Source organism: Sycon ciliatum, chromosome 9 (assembly GCF_964019385.1).
Source record: "Sycon ciliatum chromosome 9, ocSycCili1.1, whole genome shotgun sequence".
In the NCBI taxonomy this organism is placed as follows: Eukaryota; Metazoa; Porifera; class Calcarea; order Leucosolenida; family Sycettidae; genus Sycon; species Sycon ciliatum.
Window position 1 is genome coordinate 7,937,647 of NC_088651.1, and position 15,552 is coordinate 7,953,198.

Here is a 15,552-nt window from a genome sequence, read left to right on the forward strand (position 1 = left end):
TCATTGAGTTGTGAACAGGCAGTCTGCATCTCAGCTACCTAGGCTACTATTCAAACCACGTATCTCTATGTATGTCAACACTAAACCAGGCTTATGTGTTGACCGTGTATCTTAAAAATCAGGATTGTATTCAAATCAGGCTTTTATACAAGACGCTACAGTATTCAACTTTGCGCAAGGGTGGCGATGGTGTGTTATAACTTTGCGCAAGGGTGGCGATGGTGTGTTATAACTTTGCGCAGGGGTGGCGATGGTGTGTTATAACTTTGCTCAAGGGTGGCGATGGTGTGTTATAACTTTGCGCAGGGGTGGCGATGGTGTGTTATAACTTTGCTCAAGGGTGGCGATGGTGTGTTATAACTTTGTGCAAGGGTGACGATGGTGTGTTATAACTTTGCTCAAGGGTGGCGATGGTGTGTTATAACTTTGCTCAAGGGTGGCGATGGTGTGTTATAACTTTGTGCAACAGTGGCGATGGTGTGTTATAACTTTGTGCAGGGGTGGCGATGGTGTGTTATAACTTTGTGCAACGGTGGCGATGGTGTGTTATAACTTTGTGCAACGGTGGCAATGCTGTGTTATAACTTTGTGCAGGGTTGGCGATGGTGTGTTATAACTTTGTGCAACAGTGGCAATGGTGTGTTATAACTTTGCGCAGGGGTGGCGATGGTGTGTTATAACTTTGCGCAGGGGTGGCGATGGTGTGTTATAACTTTGCGCAGGGGTGGCGATGGTGTGTTATAACTTTGTGCAGGGGTGGCGATGGTGTGTTATAACTTTGCGCAGGGGTGGCGATGGTGTGTTATAACTTTGTGCAAGGGTGGCGATGGTGTGTTATAACTTTGTGCAACAGTGGCGATGGTGTGTTATAACTTTGTGCAGAGGTGGCGATGGTGTGTTTTAACTTTGTGCAACAGTGGCGATGGTGTGTTATAACTTTGTGCAACTTTGTGCAGGGGTGGCGATGGTGTGTTATAACATTGCGCAGGGGTGACGATGGTGTGTTATAACTTTGTGCAACAGTGGCGATGGTGTGTTATAACTTTGCGCAACAGTGGCGATGGTGTGTTATAACTTTGTGCAACAGTGGCGATGGTGTGTTTTAACTTTGTGCAACAGTGGCGATGGTGTGTTATAACTTTGTGCAGGGGTGGCGATGGTGTGTTATAACTTTGTGCAGGGGTGGCGATGGTGTGTTATAACTTTGTGCAGGGGTGGCGATGGTGTGTTATAACTTTGTGCAAGGGTGGTGATGGTGTGTTATTGGGTCCTATCGTTTAGAGTTACACCGTGTTATACTTCAGTTGTCATGACCGCGTCTGAGTTTCTTTGTGGATGTACGCAGAGCAGTGCTGCTGTTTGCTTTCTGGTGCAACAGATTCGCCATGGAGCTGCAACAGGCCTACGTGAAATTATCAAGATACATGGCAGTACAGCTGGTCTCAGAGTGGACATTCCAACAGACAAGGTATGTGCATGTACCTTGATATATTTCTGCTACATGCTACTCACCACTGTCTTTATTGTTTTGCCTCTTACATGCAACCCTTTCTTTTTTGGGCTTCTCCTTGGGTGTGCTTTCTCTGTGTGTCTCTCTGTTTCTCTCTCTCTCTCTCTCTCTCTCTCTCTCTCTCTCTCTCTCTCTCTCTCTCTCTCTCTCTCTCTCTCTCTCATACGCGCGCGTGCAGACACACGAACGTGTGCGCACTTGCGCGCGCGCACACTCACACACTCACACACACACACACACACACACACACACAAACACACACTCACACACACACACACACACACACACACACACACACACACAGCACACCTCTTTTCTCTCTATTTCATTCAACTCTTTTTCTCTTCATTCCTGCCTCTCTTTGCTGTGTAGTGGCCAGTCACGAATCTCGCTTGGTTGGAGGACATGGCATTACGCTTGATATCCGTGTTGGTACTGGATCGGTTTGGTGACTATGTATCTGATGAAGTAAGTCGTGTGATCATTACTACAGTGTACTGCAATTTTAGCAGTGTCTGCATCTGTTAACCCTTTACCATCCGTGCGTACTTGAATCGATCTCTAGAGATCGATGGACATGTATGCATTAAAACATTCGTAACTCGATCTATTCCGGGCGGAATTAAAACAACTAAGTATCTAGGAAGAAGCCGAAGAGCTCAGCTTTCCATTGCAGCAATCGGTGAAGAGCTGTGATGTCGCATTCCAAAGATATTACGCTCGACATTTCAGCCACGGCAAAAGTCGAATTTCTTTCCGAGTGACTGACCTTGAGCGGGGAATTTCCCCTCTCCTGACATGCTGAGTCACTTTGGCATGCTTTGAGCGCGTGGGCAGCATGAAAAGAAACTCAAGCAAAAAAATTTGGAATGTTTACGATGAAGGAGCGAGAAATGGCTGGCGAGGAGAGTATTTCCTCTTATATCCAGCGATGGGGTGTATTTGAAGCTCCCTGGCGCTGGATATGTGGTCTTAGTAGTGTCCTATTTGAGCTCAATGTATGCAGCTCGTGGAGAGCTTTCCAGAATGCCCAAGATTGTGAAAATTGGTTGATTAGAACCGAAGATATTCTCAGAATAAGGTGAGAATTACTGCATTTGGGAATGCTGGGGAATTTTGGTCGGATGGTAAAGGGTTAACAAGCCCGTGTAGTACTGTGTTCCATTGTCTACCCTCACGCTTGGTGTGGGCAATCTGTGTTTTATCACTTTACCCCGTACGGAACCAACACTGGGCGAGTAGCCTATTTGTTGTAGTGTGTGTTGGGCCCATAGCAATACGTTCTGTGTTCTGTAGCTACTGGCATGTGTCATTCCTTTGGGCGAATGTAGCGTGCTGTCATGTACTTGTATCCTTCTATGCTGTGATTATGCCAGGGGCGTAGCTGGTCCCCCTTTTAGGGGGGTGCACGGCCGCATATGTGTAGGATTGCAGGTGCATGTCATTCATAGTCATTATGTGCATGCTGAATCTAGGTCGGCATTTTTAGGGGGGGGGGGGGGTGCACGTGCCCCCTGTGCCCCATGCGGGCCACGCGCCGTATGGTTGTTTATGCTATAACTATGGTTTGTTTGTGCTATGATTATGGTGTGTTTATGCTATGATTATGGTGTGTTTATGCTATGATTATGGTGTGTTTATGCTATGATTATGGTTTGTTTATGCTATGATTATGGTTTGTTTATGCTATGATTATGGTTTGTTTATGCTATGATTATGGTTTGTTTATGCTATGATTATGGTGTGTTTATGCTAAACCAGCCATACTCTACCCTTTTGGTGGGAGGCATGTTTCGTTTCTTCCAGCCTTCATGCCACAGTTTTCAGCCATTATGCTCAATTTGCCCATACATGAGGCTGTGTTTGCCCTTGAAGCAAGCAGTACAGCCCTGTCTCTGACTAAAACATACTGCATTGCATCTGCTGCTTGATAGACATCAGTTTCAAGTGGTTGGTGCACTGCACTCATAGAATCAAGTGACGTTGAGTTTCAGGGTTGCCTATATTGCAGACAGTACGGACTTTTTCGCACCAGTTTCTGTACGTATGATTTTGCATAGATGATCATTGTGTAGGCATGGCAAGTTGTTTACCTGTGCTCCATCTTCTGCTTCACCCTTCTGTCATGTTGTGTAGAGACTAGAATAGTCATTATGATGTATGTGCGCATTCTATGTTGGCTTCTGTCATGTTGTATTAGGAGTATATAGTCGTTTTGATGATTGTATGTGCACTTTCTATGCTCTTTGCTTTGTGTTCTATGACGGCTTGTTTATAGGTTGTAGCTCCAGTTCGTGAAACCTCAGCCCAGACGCTTGGTGTAGTGTTGCGACTGCTCGACACACATGGAGTTCAGGAAGTGCTGAAAGTCTTGTTGCAGCTACTGCATCAGGACGCCTGGCAAGTCAGACATGGCGGACTGCTGGGTATCAAATACATGATGGTCGTTCGGCAGGTATGCTGCTTCTTCGTGTTGGTGTCAACTATGCTACTGCTACTGCTGCAGCTGTGCGGTTTGCTCTACTACTGCTGCTTTTACTACGTATACTCTGAAGTACTATAATATAGCTGCTGCTGCTTCTCCTGGTGATGGTGGTGCAAGTGCTGCTGCTGGTGATGGTGATGGTGGTGCAAGTACTGCTGCTGGTGCTGCTGGTGATGGTGGTGCAAGTGCTGCTGCTGGTGATGGTGATGGTGGTGCAAGTACTGCTGCTGGTGCTGCTGGTGATGGTGGTGCAAGTGCTGCTGCTGGTGATGGTGATGGTGGTGCAAGTACTGCTGCTGGTGCTGCTGGTGATGGTGGTGCAAGTGCTGCTGCTGGTGATGGTGCAAATGCTGGTGCTGGTGCTGCAGCTGGTTGTGGTGACAGTGGTGGATAACATGCACCTTTCTTAAGCAATGTTGTGTACACCTCTGGAATAATAATATTTTGTCCTTAGCTCTGATCCAGCTGGTGGCATGTTGCACAGTCTGGATCAGTTAGTGCTCCGCTCTTCACGTTGTCAATGCTGTATGAGTATTGTTGTGGGAAATGAGCTGCTTGGATTTCTGACTCTACCTGTTGGTGTTCTATCATTACTGATGGCTGTCAGTGCAAGGCTGGTGGATCGTGGAGGGATGCTCATTTATTGAGTCAATAAAATCCGATCCAGCAAGTCAGCTACCTGCCGGGCGCTATGCAGCCCCAGACTTGCCAACACTGGGCTGTGTGCTGGTCGAAGGCGCTGACTTGACTCACGTGATCCGATTTCTGCTTACATATTGTGTTGGCCATACCATACACGGTACACGTTGAACTGCTCATAGGAAATAGGGTATGATGAATGAATGTGTGTCTGTGCATTTGCTTATCTGTGCATCTGTATATTCTTTACATGATAGTGTTTGTTGTGTGTGTCTGTGTGTGTCTGTGTGTGCGTGTGCGTACGTGCATCCGTTCGTATATGTATTTGTATGTTCTGTGCATGTGTGTATTCTGTGCATGCACACATGTATGTTCTATGCATGTGTATGTACTGTAGGAGGTAGTACATGATGTACTGTGCACTGCCTGGCCGGGGTTGCTCTCAGGTCTTGGTGACATGTCGGAAGATGTCCGTGCTGTCGCTGCTGCTGCTTTACTACCCAGTGTCAATCAGCTGTCACAAACACTGCCGCAATATGTAAGCACATGGCTGTATTGTTGTCTTTGTGATGGATATTTTGGTTGCCTTTGCCTTTAGTGCAACGGCCCATTGCACTATACACTGTGCCAGCATGGCATTGAGTGTCATTGACCCAACATAGAATTGAGAGCCATTGGCCCAGCATTGACCCAGCATTGACCCAGAATTGACCCAGCGTGGATCGACTAGTACAGTTGTGCTCGATGAAATCCGACCCAAAGTGCAAAACTGGCGCCGTGGACAAGTTCTGATGACATCACTGTACTTTGCATGAGTGTGTACGTCCAGCCGTATTCGTACCACTTCCATGGCATCAATGGCCGTGTAAGTTGAGGGCGCCGTGCATGCACTTAAGGTCGGATTTCACCGTGCACAACTCTAGTTTGTTTTTGGTGTGCTGTGTTATTGCGGTGCGTTTAGGTTGGTCCCCTACTGGAGGTGCTGTGGTCGGCATTGCTGGAACTCGATGATCTGACTACATCCACGCACAACGTAATGCTGCTTCTCTCCGGCTTGGTGGAGGCCAGCAGCTGTGGCAAACAATCGCCTGTATCCGACTGTAAACCTGTGACTGGCGCTGACGTTGTGAGCACTACTGCTGGTGCTGCGGGATTCGACCTCTCCTCGTTGTCTACCCCCATGCCAGAGTTGGTGATGCGCTGTTTCACTTTCTTCCGTCACCCGTCCAAGGCGGTGCGCCACTCCACACTACGTACTATTCAAACATTGATCAGCACCATGAGCGGCCGTGCGCTGGCAGCAGCAACCACCGGAGGAGCAGTCAAATTGGAACAAGGTATGCAGCAGAGGAAATGTCTAACACAGTTCTGGTCCTGGGACCTCATGAATATAGTAGAGCCATGTTTGAATACACAGAATTGTGTGTTCCTAGGGCCGCGTAGCGCCAGGCGATATTTGATTCTTGATGTTGAATTGCTCTGGCCAGCACTGTATAATTCTATCATGTGCTTCTGTGCTTCTGTACTGGACCTAATTCCTGTATAGAGATGGTCTCATGGTCCAATGTGCAAGACATGGTGTTTGAATATACTGTCTCAGCTTCGGGGGTGCTACCCAATCACAAGTAGGAATCAAGCACTGGTTGATCATAGGAGGGGGCGGGGGTGTAGTGTACAATGTCGCCTGATCAGTATGCCCATACCTATTTGGTAAAGATGGCAAAACCATTAAGAGTATAAGAGAGAGTGGTGGGGGGGGGGGGGGGGCAGGCAGGGCAGCCCCCCCCCCCCCCCCCCCCCCCGGTGAAAGTATGATGAACTCACCTAACATGCTCTGTTGATACAGGATATTATGTGATTGTTATTTCATCATTCTTGCATATGAATACTATGTGTCATAGTTCTGTTATCCTGTCAGTGTATACTCATATTGGCAGGGAGTATATCAACTGATCCCAGTGTGTGGATAGTGTTATGAAACCTTTGATCATCTTCCGCATATTTCTGCCTGTTGGTGTGCGTGTGTGTGTGTACATGTGTGCATGTACGTGCGTGTACCTGCCTGTGTGTGCCTGTTTGTTTGTTTGTTTTCTGTGCGTGTGTGGGTACACATGGGTATATGAAGATACATCAGGCAGCATGGAGTGTTGGCTGGGTGAACAGACCCTGCCCCCACTGATGTGTCACCTGTTTCAAACCATGCTGCTAGATGGAGAAGTGCATATACATAACGAAGTGGAGAAGGTAAGACCTTTTGGATGAATTACACAAGCATCTCTCTCTCTCTCTCTCTCTCTCTCTCTCTCTCTCTCTCTCTCTCTCTCTCTCTCTCTCTCTCTCTCTCTCTCTCTCTCTCTCTCTCTCTCTCTCTCTCTCTCCCTCCCTCCCTCCCTCCCTCTCTCTCTCTCTCTCTCTCTCTCTCTCTCTCTCTCTCTCTCTCTCTCTCTCTCTCTCTCTCTCTCTCTCTCGCTCTCTCTTATTGCGGCAGTAATGTTAGCTGGTAACTGGTGCAAGATACCGCTATAGTCTGTTGCCTATGTCATCATTCTGATTGCATGTTTTGATTGTACATGTGTGCATATGTGTGTGTGTGTGTGTGTGTGTGTGTGTGTGTGTGTGTGTGTGTGTGTGTGTGTGTGTGTGTGTGTGTGTGTGCGTGTGTGTGCGTGTGTGTGTGTGTGTGCATGAATGCTGCTGTAGACATGGAGAATGGCAATATCTCGTGCACCCACAGCTCTGCTGAGTCACATTGTACTGGAGCAACTTCCTAACTGGATTTGTCTGTGGCTGGCTAGTACATCGGTTCCACTGGATACTTCATTGCTTCTGCTATCATCCCAGTCTGCTGGTTCCAGTAGTGATGCTGGTGGCAGTAGACAACCTTGTTCAATGTTCATCGGTGGACTACTCGGTACAGAGTCGTTAGCTGAGCAGGATCAGCAGGCAACAGTCGTACGCCTGCGCATTGCTAAGCTCTTTGCCATACTGGCATGTTCGTTGCAGGAGCGTGCAGCTGAGGCCAGTGGTGACGTCAGTACAGCTCCGGTGTTTGCCGCTCTGCAGAATCTCCTTCAGACACTGCTCAACTCAACCAGCGCTGTGTCTCGCTGGGCTGCCGCGTACATGATCGCTTCATGGGCCACTCTAAGAAAGGTGTGTATTTCTTTTTGGACGGTATTCGTGTATTTATGATTGCTTCACTTGGTGTCGTTTCTTATGGAGTACTGCTCAGTGAGATCCTCTAGAGCCAGTCAGCTTGTCTTGGCCTGCACCAGTGAACATGCCAGTGTGCCCAGGCCTAGGGCTACACAGTGTCCTGCACTTACTTGACTCACATGATCGCTTTTCATTGAGCAGCACTGTACATGTGTTTTTCGCCTGGTCACTTTATACTTAATTTATAGCGCTCTTTGTTATGTTGTGGATGAAATGATCGTTCAGGGTCATGGATTGTGTTTTCAAATGTTTTAGTAACGTTAATTTCTCCCCACCCAGCCATTTCTACAGGTAAAACGAAATTCAATTCTACGACACCTAGTATTACGTGGGCATAGTTTCTTTTCGGAATGAAACCCCCACACTCGCCCCTAACACAAACAATAGATTTCGTTAAAAACCAAACTGGTGACCTTTGACTACCCCCCCCCCCTGCAAGATGCCGTGTATTAGTTAGTTTAGTTCAGGACGAGGATGGCTTGATCTCCATGCTCTGCCTTGCTTTCCAGCATGCTGTCCAGTTGAGCGTCCATGCCGACATCTAACTCTTTGTATGTATGTGTGTGTGTGCATGGATGCATTGTGTGCGTGCGCGCATGCACGCGCGTGTGCATGTGTGTGTGTATTTTCGTGTGTATGCGTGCGTTACAGCCTTGTCTGGATATGCAACTACAGACGGATCTCCTTCGACTAGCTAACACTGGTAGTATGCCACTGTATGATGAGGCAACATCCACGTTCAACACCATGCAGAGTGAATGCAAGGTATGACTATACCTCTATCTACAGCGCTGTACAGCATAGCGTAACTCTTGAGTACTGTATAAGCAGAAATATTCGTCTGGAATTTAATCTCGTCTTTTTCGTCCAAGGAGCTTTTGGACTAAATTAAATGCCGGACTAATGTTGATTTGTCCAGCTTTTCAATACACTCTTATACTTGAAGTAGTCCATGGACGAAATTTACAACTGGACGAACTCCCTTTCTTTGGAGTTGGACGAAATTATTGACCGACGAAATGTTCTGCCTATACAGTAATCAGTACTGTATACCACATTATTTTCGGTGTCATTTAAATTTCGGTAATTTCGGTAGAGAAACCAGGCACCTAGATTTAAACTACACCTATTAATGGCACTGTAGTATGCACAGTAGGTGCAAGGAACGCTGGTCACCTAATTCTAATTCTGCATTACACCTGAAACCTGGCAGGTCCCTGATACCGAAATTTTTCTACACCTAAAAATGACATGTGATACAGTATTGTGTACTTGCACAGCATAGCATAGCTCTTGCAAACATACTCATCACTGCTGTTAATAGACTTCTGCTGGTGCTATTGTTGCTTTTTATGCTGCTAGTGTGCTTCTGGTCTTACGCACCTTCAGGTGAAACCTACTTTTTTAGTAGTTGCATGACCATCCTTGGCCATGGGACTGACTCCCTTATCGCTGTCATTAAGGCAGGTGGTCGTTGAAAACAAGTTGGTATCTGGAGCTAGGAGTATCAATACTGGTAATAGGCTGTTGTATTGACAGAATGCGGAGAATAATATGAACCATTGCCTTGACGCGTTTGGCAGTAGTCATTTAGCGTACAATACCATGTAAATAGTGTCCTTTTTCATCTCTTATGCTTGTGTCCATTGCTGTTCCTCCTGCTGCTGCTGATGATGGCAATGGTGCTGTTTTTTGTTGCCCTTGCTGCTACTCTGGCTGTTGCTGCTGCTGTTGTTGATACTCTTGTTGTGCTGTTGTAGAGACTGGTATCTACACTGCAAGGGTTCAATGTTCCCCTGCCAGAGCAGCCCAGGTATGGCAGTTTGTTATCACACACATACATAGGTTCATAGTTACACCGTGAAAACGCTTTGTTTCCTTCTTTTTGCTTGTATGTGTGCAAGGCTCTGCACCTAGGTGCATCGATCACACTCTCGAGCTGCTGCAACTCTCCCCGAGTGTAGCTGCATAATTATCAGAGTTACAAAACCGCAACTGCTCGTTCTTCTGCCTGTAATTATCAGATATGTGACTACTATTAGCATCACTCCGGGGCTGTCTCTGCTATAGCCAGTAGTCAGCAGTGCCTCTGCTGTAGCCAGTACTCAGTAGCGTCTCTGCTGTAGCCAGTAGTCAGCAGTTCCTCTGCTGCAGCCAGTACTTAGCAGTGTCTCTACTGCAGCCAGTACTCAGCAGTGTATCTGCTGTAGCCAGTACATAGCAGTGCCTCTGCTGTAACCAGTACATAGCAGTGCCTCTGCTGTAGCCAATACTCAGCAGTACCTTTGCTTCAGCCAGTACTCAGCAGTGCCTCTGCTGCTGAGGACGTTGAATTGACCAGCTCTGTTGTGTGTTTGCCTCCCTGATATCGTGTCTGCAGTAGCACTGAACCACAGTGTCTCGTGATCATGTGTGTTTGTTTGTTATTGTGTGTACACTGCAGTGCGTATATTGCTGACAGTTCCGCCCAGCTGGCATCCACAGCGCTGTCCGTGTATAGTACACAGCTACCAGCTGCGTCTGCACAGGTAGGCCTATGATCATACTGTTTCATAGCAGACTCAGCGAAGGACGTCCATGTTTGTTGTAACTCTGAGCGGATATGGTATTGATACACTTTTGTACTCACTCCCGTCATGCATGAACCGGCACTACCCGAGGTCGACTTAACGGACGCCCTGGAATTAAAACCAACATTGTTTCATGTTGCAATTGCCCGTTTCAGTCATTGCTCTTGGCGTTATGCCGTTTCTGCATGCTTGTGTGTGTGTGCGTGTGGTTTTGTGTGTCTTGGTGTATGCGTGTGTGTGTATGTATGTGTGTACTTGCAACAGACTGTGCAGAGGCAAGCCCAGTCCATCCTGGCTGTCACTGGCCGATTTCAAGAGTTCTCCCAGGCCACGCATGCAAGGTAGGTTTGTTTTTTGTGTTATGACAGTTGCGTTGGTACTGTAGCGGCAGAAAATTTCGTCAGTCAATAATTTCGTCCAACTCCAAAGAAAAGGAGTTCGTCCGGTTGAAAATTTCGTCCATGGATCATAAGAGTGTATAGAAAAGCTGGACAAATCGATATTCGTCCTTCATTTAATTTAGTCCAAAACACCTTGGACGAAAAAGACGAAATTAAATTCCAGACAAATATTTCTGCTTGTACAGTATACATGTACATGGACATGGGCTGAGTGCACCCTTGCCAATAGGGCTTCATGACTTGATACTGCAGGGTATTGTAGCTGTCCCACTTCCCACCCAGAATCACAGTACTGTACACACACACTGTGACACAGTACACACACACACTGTGACACAGTACTGTACACACACACTGTGACACAGTACACACACACACTGTGACACAGTACTGTACACACACACTGTGACACAGTACACACACACACTGTGACACAGTACTGTACACACACACTGTGACACAGTACTGTACACACACACTGTGACACAGTACACACACACACTGTGACACAGTACACACACACACACACACTGTGACACAGTACACACACACACACTGTGACACAGTACACACACACACACACTGTGACACAGTACTGTACACACACACTGTGACACAGTACACACACACACTGTGACACAGTACTGTACACACACACTGTGACACAGTACTGTACACACACACTGTGACACAGTACACACACACACTGTGACACAGTACACACACACACACACACTGTGACACAGTACACACACACACACTGTGACACAGTACACACACACACACACTGTGACACAGTACTGTACACACACACACTGTGACACAGTGCACACAGTAGTATGTGAAAAACGCTCGACAGTACTGTATGGAAGTGCTCTCCTCTCTTGTATACTAGTAAAGTGAGACCTCGCTTATCCGGTCCTGTTTTATCCGGATCCCTCGCCATCCGGAAGAAAGTCGTTGATTACCGATTTGCAGCATATGGCATGCATGCATACAGTATGTGTGTTCGATTATCCGGTTCCCTCGCTTATCCGGATATTTTTGTGGAAAACGGATGTGTGCGGTTAAGTGAGGTCTGACTGTATGGAGGTGTTCACAAGTAGAACATCTTCAGCAAATACAGTGCATGGATTGCTGTATTGGTGATATAGTGCAGGGAGTAGTGTCTTGGTGATGTAGTGCAATGCTCATTGTATTGGTGATATAGTGCAGGGAGTAGTGTCTTGGTGATGTAGTGCAATGCTCATTGTATTGGTGATATAGTGCAGGGAGTAGTGTCTTGGTGATGTAGTGCAATGCTCATTGTATTGGTGATATAGTGCAGGGAGTAGTGTCTTGGTGATGTAGTGCAATGCTCATTGTATTGGTGATATAGTGCAGGGAGTAGTGTCTTGGTGATGTAGTGCAATGCTCATTGTATTGGTGATCTAGTGCAGGGAGTAGTGTCTTGGTGATGTAGTGCAATGCTCATTGTATTGGTGATATAGTGCAGGGAGTAGTGTCTTGGTGATGTAGTGCAATGTTCATTGTATTGGTGATATAGTGCAGGGAGTAGTGTCTTGGTGATGTAGTGCAATGCTCATTGTATTGGTGATATAGTGCAGGGAGTAGTGTCTTGGTGATGTAGTGCAATGCTCATTGTATTGGTGATATAGTGCAGGGAGTAGTGTCTTGGTGATGTAGTGCAATGTGTTGTGTATAGACTATCTGTTGTGTTTCATTGGTCTGTGTGGCCGAGTGACTCCCGCTTCTCATTCATGATGTTTGGCCTGTTCTCATCTCAAGTGTAGCTACCCCTGTGCTGTGCGGTTTTATTGATGATTGTAATATCATGCACGTGCCTGTTCGTGCCTAGCCTGCTCTTTTCAGTTTCCCGCCGTTGTAGGCAGCGCATGCGTAACAGCTGATTTACATTTTTTTGCTGTGATTTTGGTAGGACAGGGTAGCTCTTGTGCTGGTTTTTTTTGGAACAAGAAGAAGTTTTTGTCTATGTTGAATATTTGTGCGCTCCTTTGATCTTGTGAGAGTTGGGTCATTTTGGGCCATGCACGCAATTCGAAACATTACTGGCACCTCCGACGGGATGCGTGCATTTTGAAGACATGGACGACGAAGAAACCACTACTGTCGCGGGGAGTGGAGAGCTGTCTGGCGAGCATGGGCAGGACACCGAAGCTGACGCTCCGGAGACCAGCTCGCAGGCACCTCCAGCCCAAAGTGTGACTTACGACTATGTAAAGTTTCGTGCCTCCCTGCGGAGAAGACTGACCAACCTGCTGAAGGTATTGAACACGGAGTATGGGAAGTCGTCGCCGAGTGCGAGGTACCTCAAAAAGTACCTGGCTGACGCCGAAGGAATAGTAAAACAAATCGAAGAAGTGGTCGAGGACCACAGGAATCAATTGCGAGACGATGCAGATTTTGAAGGATTGGAGAAGTTGGAAAAGTGGTTTGAGAAGTTGAACGAGGATTGTTCTCCGCTGGCAGAAGTTAGTTCGCTCCTTGAGTCAGGAGTTTTGGATGGTGACTTGTCAGCGCAGCCTCTAGAGGAAGAGCTAGAGGGCGAAGATTTTGCCCACAGCGCGCCACGTAGTGCTGATGACGGAGGAACGGAGTTTTCTGGAGACCCTGGTGTCAGTTCCAGCCTGAGAGCTTGTAGTGATGATGATGCATCAGTAGTGACTATGTATAGTACTGGTATGTATCACAGTGGCGTCACTGACGGATGCAGCACTGCTGTTCCCTGGCAAACGCCTGCTGCCGCTGCTGCTGATCAAAGGGATCATGCCATTCATGGAGCTGCTCAAGATGATGGGACAGTGGGTGATTACCCTGATAGCAGGCTTAGGGCCAGAGGTGCACTAGCACTTAGAGGCAGTCCAGGAATGCAAGGCAGGGGCAGCAGCGCTGATACTAGCTCTGGAACTCGATCCTCGTTGCAACCTCCAGGTCACGCTGTGCATGCAGCTACATTCACAACTGCTAGTGTTACTCAGAGTAGTGTGCTTGTGGGACAGCCTCAACATCATCAACACTCCGCTACTCAAGTGTCTAGTGCTGCCTACGTTGCTAGTGCAGGTAGTGGTACTGGTACACCTGGAGTCGCAGTGAACAGAGTTGTGAGTGGAGCACCCAGTCAAACTCAAGGGCAGGGTGGTGGAGCATTCAGAGCGAGAGCAATGCCTTCTGTACAGCAACGTCCTCACGCCAAGCCTGTTACTGCATTTTCATCTTCAGTTCTTCCACCACTACCCTCAGCTCACGCAGCTAAGACTGCATTTCCATCTCCAAGACGCAGTGTTGCACCAAGAGCTTACCGGCCTTCTGCACAGGCAGCCGCGCCTAGTGCTCACAGTCAATATCAGACTCAGTATGCACAGCCTGCTGCTCCACACATCAGTCCATATGGGCATTCTTGGTTGAAGCCAATAGAAGTGCCGAAGTTCAGTGGAAAAGGGCGCGATTACATCCAATGGCGGCAGAGGTTCTTGCAAGTAGCCGACTCATCTTTGCCTGAGGAGTACCAACTGGCTCGCCTTCGCGAGGCCGTTGCTGGCGGAGAAGCCGCTATCCTCATTGAAGACCTTCTGGACGGCCCCGGAGCATATGACGCCGCGTGGGCGGAGCTGGAGTCTTGGTTTGGTGGCACAGATCGACACTTGGAGCAACAAATCCGAGATCTGCTCAACCATCCCCGAGTCACTAACGAAAGGGACGTGGAGGGTCTGCAGCAGTATGCGGTCAAGCTACGCAGCCTAATCGCCAACATGAAGCTGTGCGGCTCTGAACCGGGCCCTGAGCTGTGCATCATTGCTACCGAAAAGGTGCCGAGGACAACGCTCATCAGGTATTTTGAGAGGCACGGAGACGGTAACACCGACATCAAGGTGTTTGCCACCTGGCTACTAGAAAAGGTGAAGACGGCAAAGTATGCCAATGACCGTACCGAGCAGCCAGACCGTCAACCCTCCCATGGAAAAAGGCATCATGAAGCTGTTCAGCGCCCCGTGCAGCAACGGTCTTTCATAGGCACTGAAGCTACGGCGCCAAAAAGGCCTCAAGAAGCTCCGATCAAGACGTCTGGCCACTCAAAGACACAGCAGCAAGCACGACAGAGGTGCCGCAAGTGTAGTGGTCCGCATCAGCTCGCTAACTGCAATGAGTTCAAGGCACTCTCAACGTCGAGACGTAACGAGCTGGTTCGTCTACTGAATTTGTGTCTCTGTTGCCTAAGAGAAGGTCACTGGGCGCGTGACTGCAATGCTGCTTCCGGTTGCCCTCACTGCCGTGGCAAGCACCACTCGCTTCTGCACGAGTCAAAGCCATCACTGCCCTCCGGTAAGGCAGCTGCGTCCACCAGTCCGGCTGCGAGTGAAAACACGGCGCATGCAACAGCAGCTAAAGACGACTCCAATGCTGGGCTAACATCCTTTATGGTCACGCAGGCAGAAGTCAGAGGTGGTACAGCGAAGGCTACAGCCAACGTCCTCCTGGACTCAGGATCCTCGTGCAGCTATGTCTCAGAGCGTCTGGCTAGGCGTCTCCGTCTAGGGGGGAGCAGGAAGAAAGTGTCGGTCGGCGTTATCGGTGGTGGCGCAATTAACGACACTCTCCAAGTGGTGACGCTAGCGGTCCAGCATGATGGTGGTGACAAGGCTACGGAGCTTGAGGCATATGTCCTGCCCAGAGTAACGACGGATCTGCGATTGGTGAACTGGAAGGAGATTC

At 48.1% G+C, this 15,552-nt stretch overlaps 1 protein-coding gene across 1 annotated transcript in view; it reads left to right on the forward strand.

Annotated features, from left to right (window-relative positions):
* Positions 1-15,552, forward strand: part of LOC135824535 (TATA-binding protein-associated factor 172-like) — a 59,206-nt gene that overhangs the window by 10,659 nt on the left and 32,995 nt on the right. Inside the window, exons 9-19 of the mRNA XM_065337271.1 lie at positions 1,379-1,468; positions 1,883-1,978; positions 3,789-3,965; positions 5,032-5,172; positions 5,596-5,971; positions 6,760-6,878; positions 7,335-7,787; positions 8,502-8,615; positions 9,611-9,663; positions 10,294-10,378; positions 10,685-10,761. Coding sequence (XP_065193343.1) covers positions 1,379-1,468; positions 1,883-1,978; positions 3,789-3,965; positions 5,032-5,172; positions 5,596-5,971; positions 6,760-6,878; positions 7,335-7,787; positions 8,502-8,615; positions 9,611-9,663; positions 10,294-10,378; positions 10,685-10,761 — 1,781 coding nt within the window. The remainder of the gene's footprint in view (positions 1-1,378; positions 1,469-1,882; positions 1,979-3,788; positions 3,966-5,031; positions 5,173-5,595; positions 5,972-6,759; positions 6,879-7,334; positions 7,788-8,501; positions 8,616-9,610; positions 9,664-10,293; positions 10,379-10,684; positions 10,762-15,552) is intronic.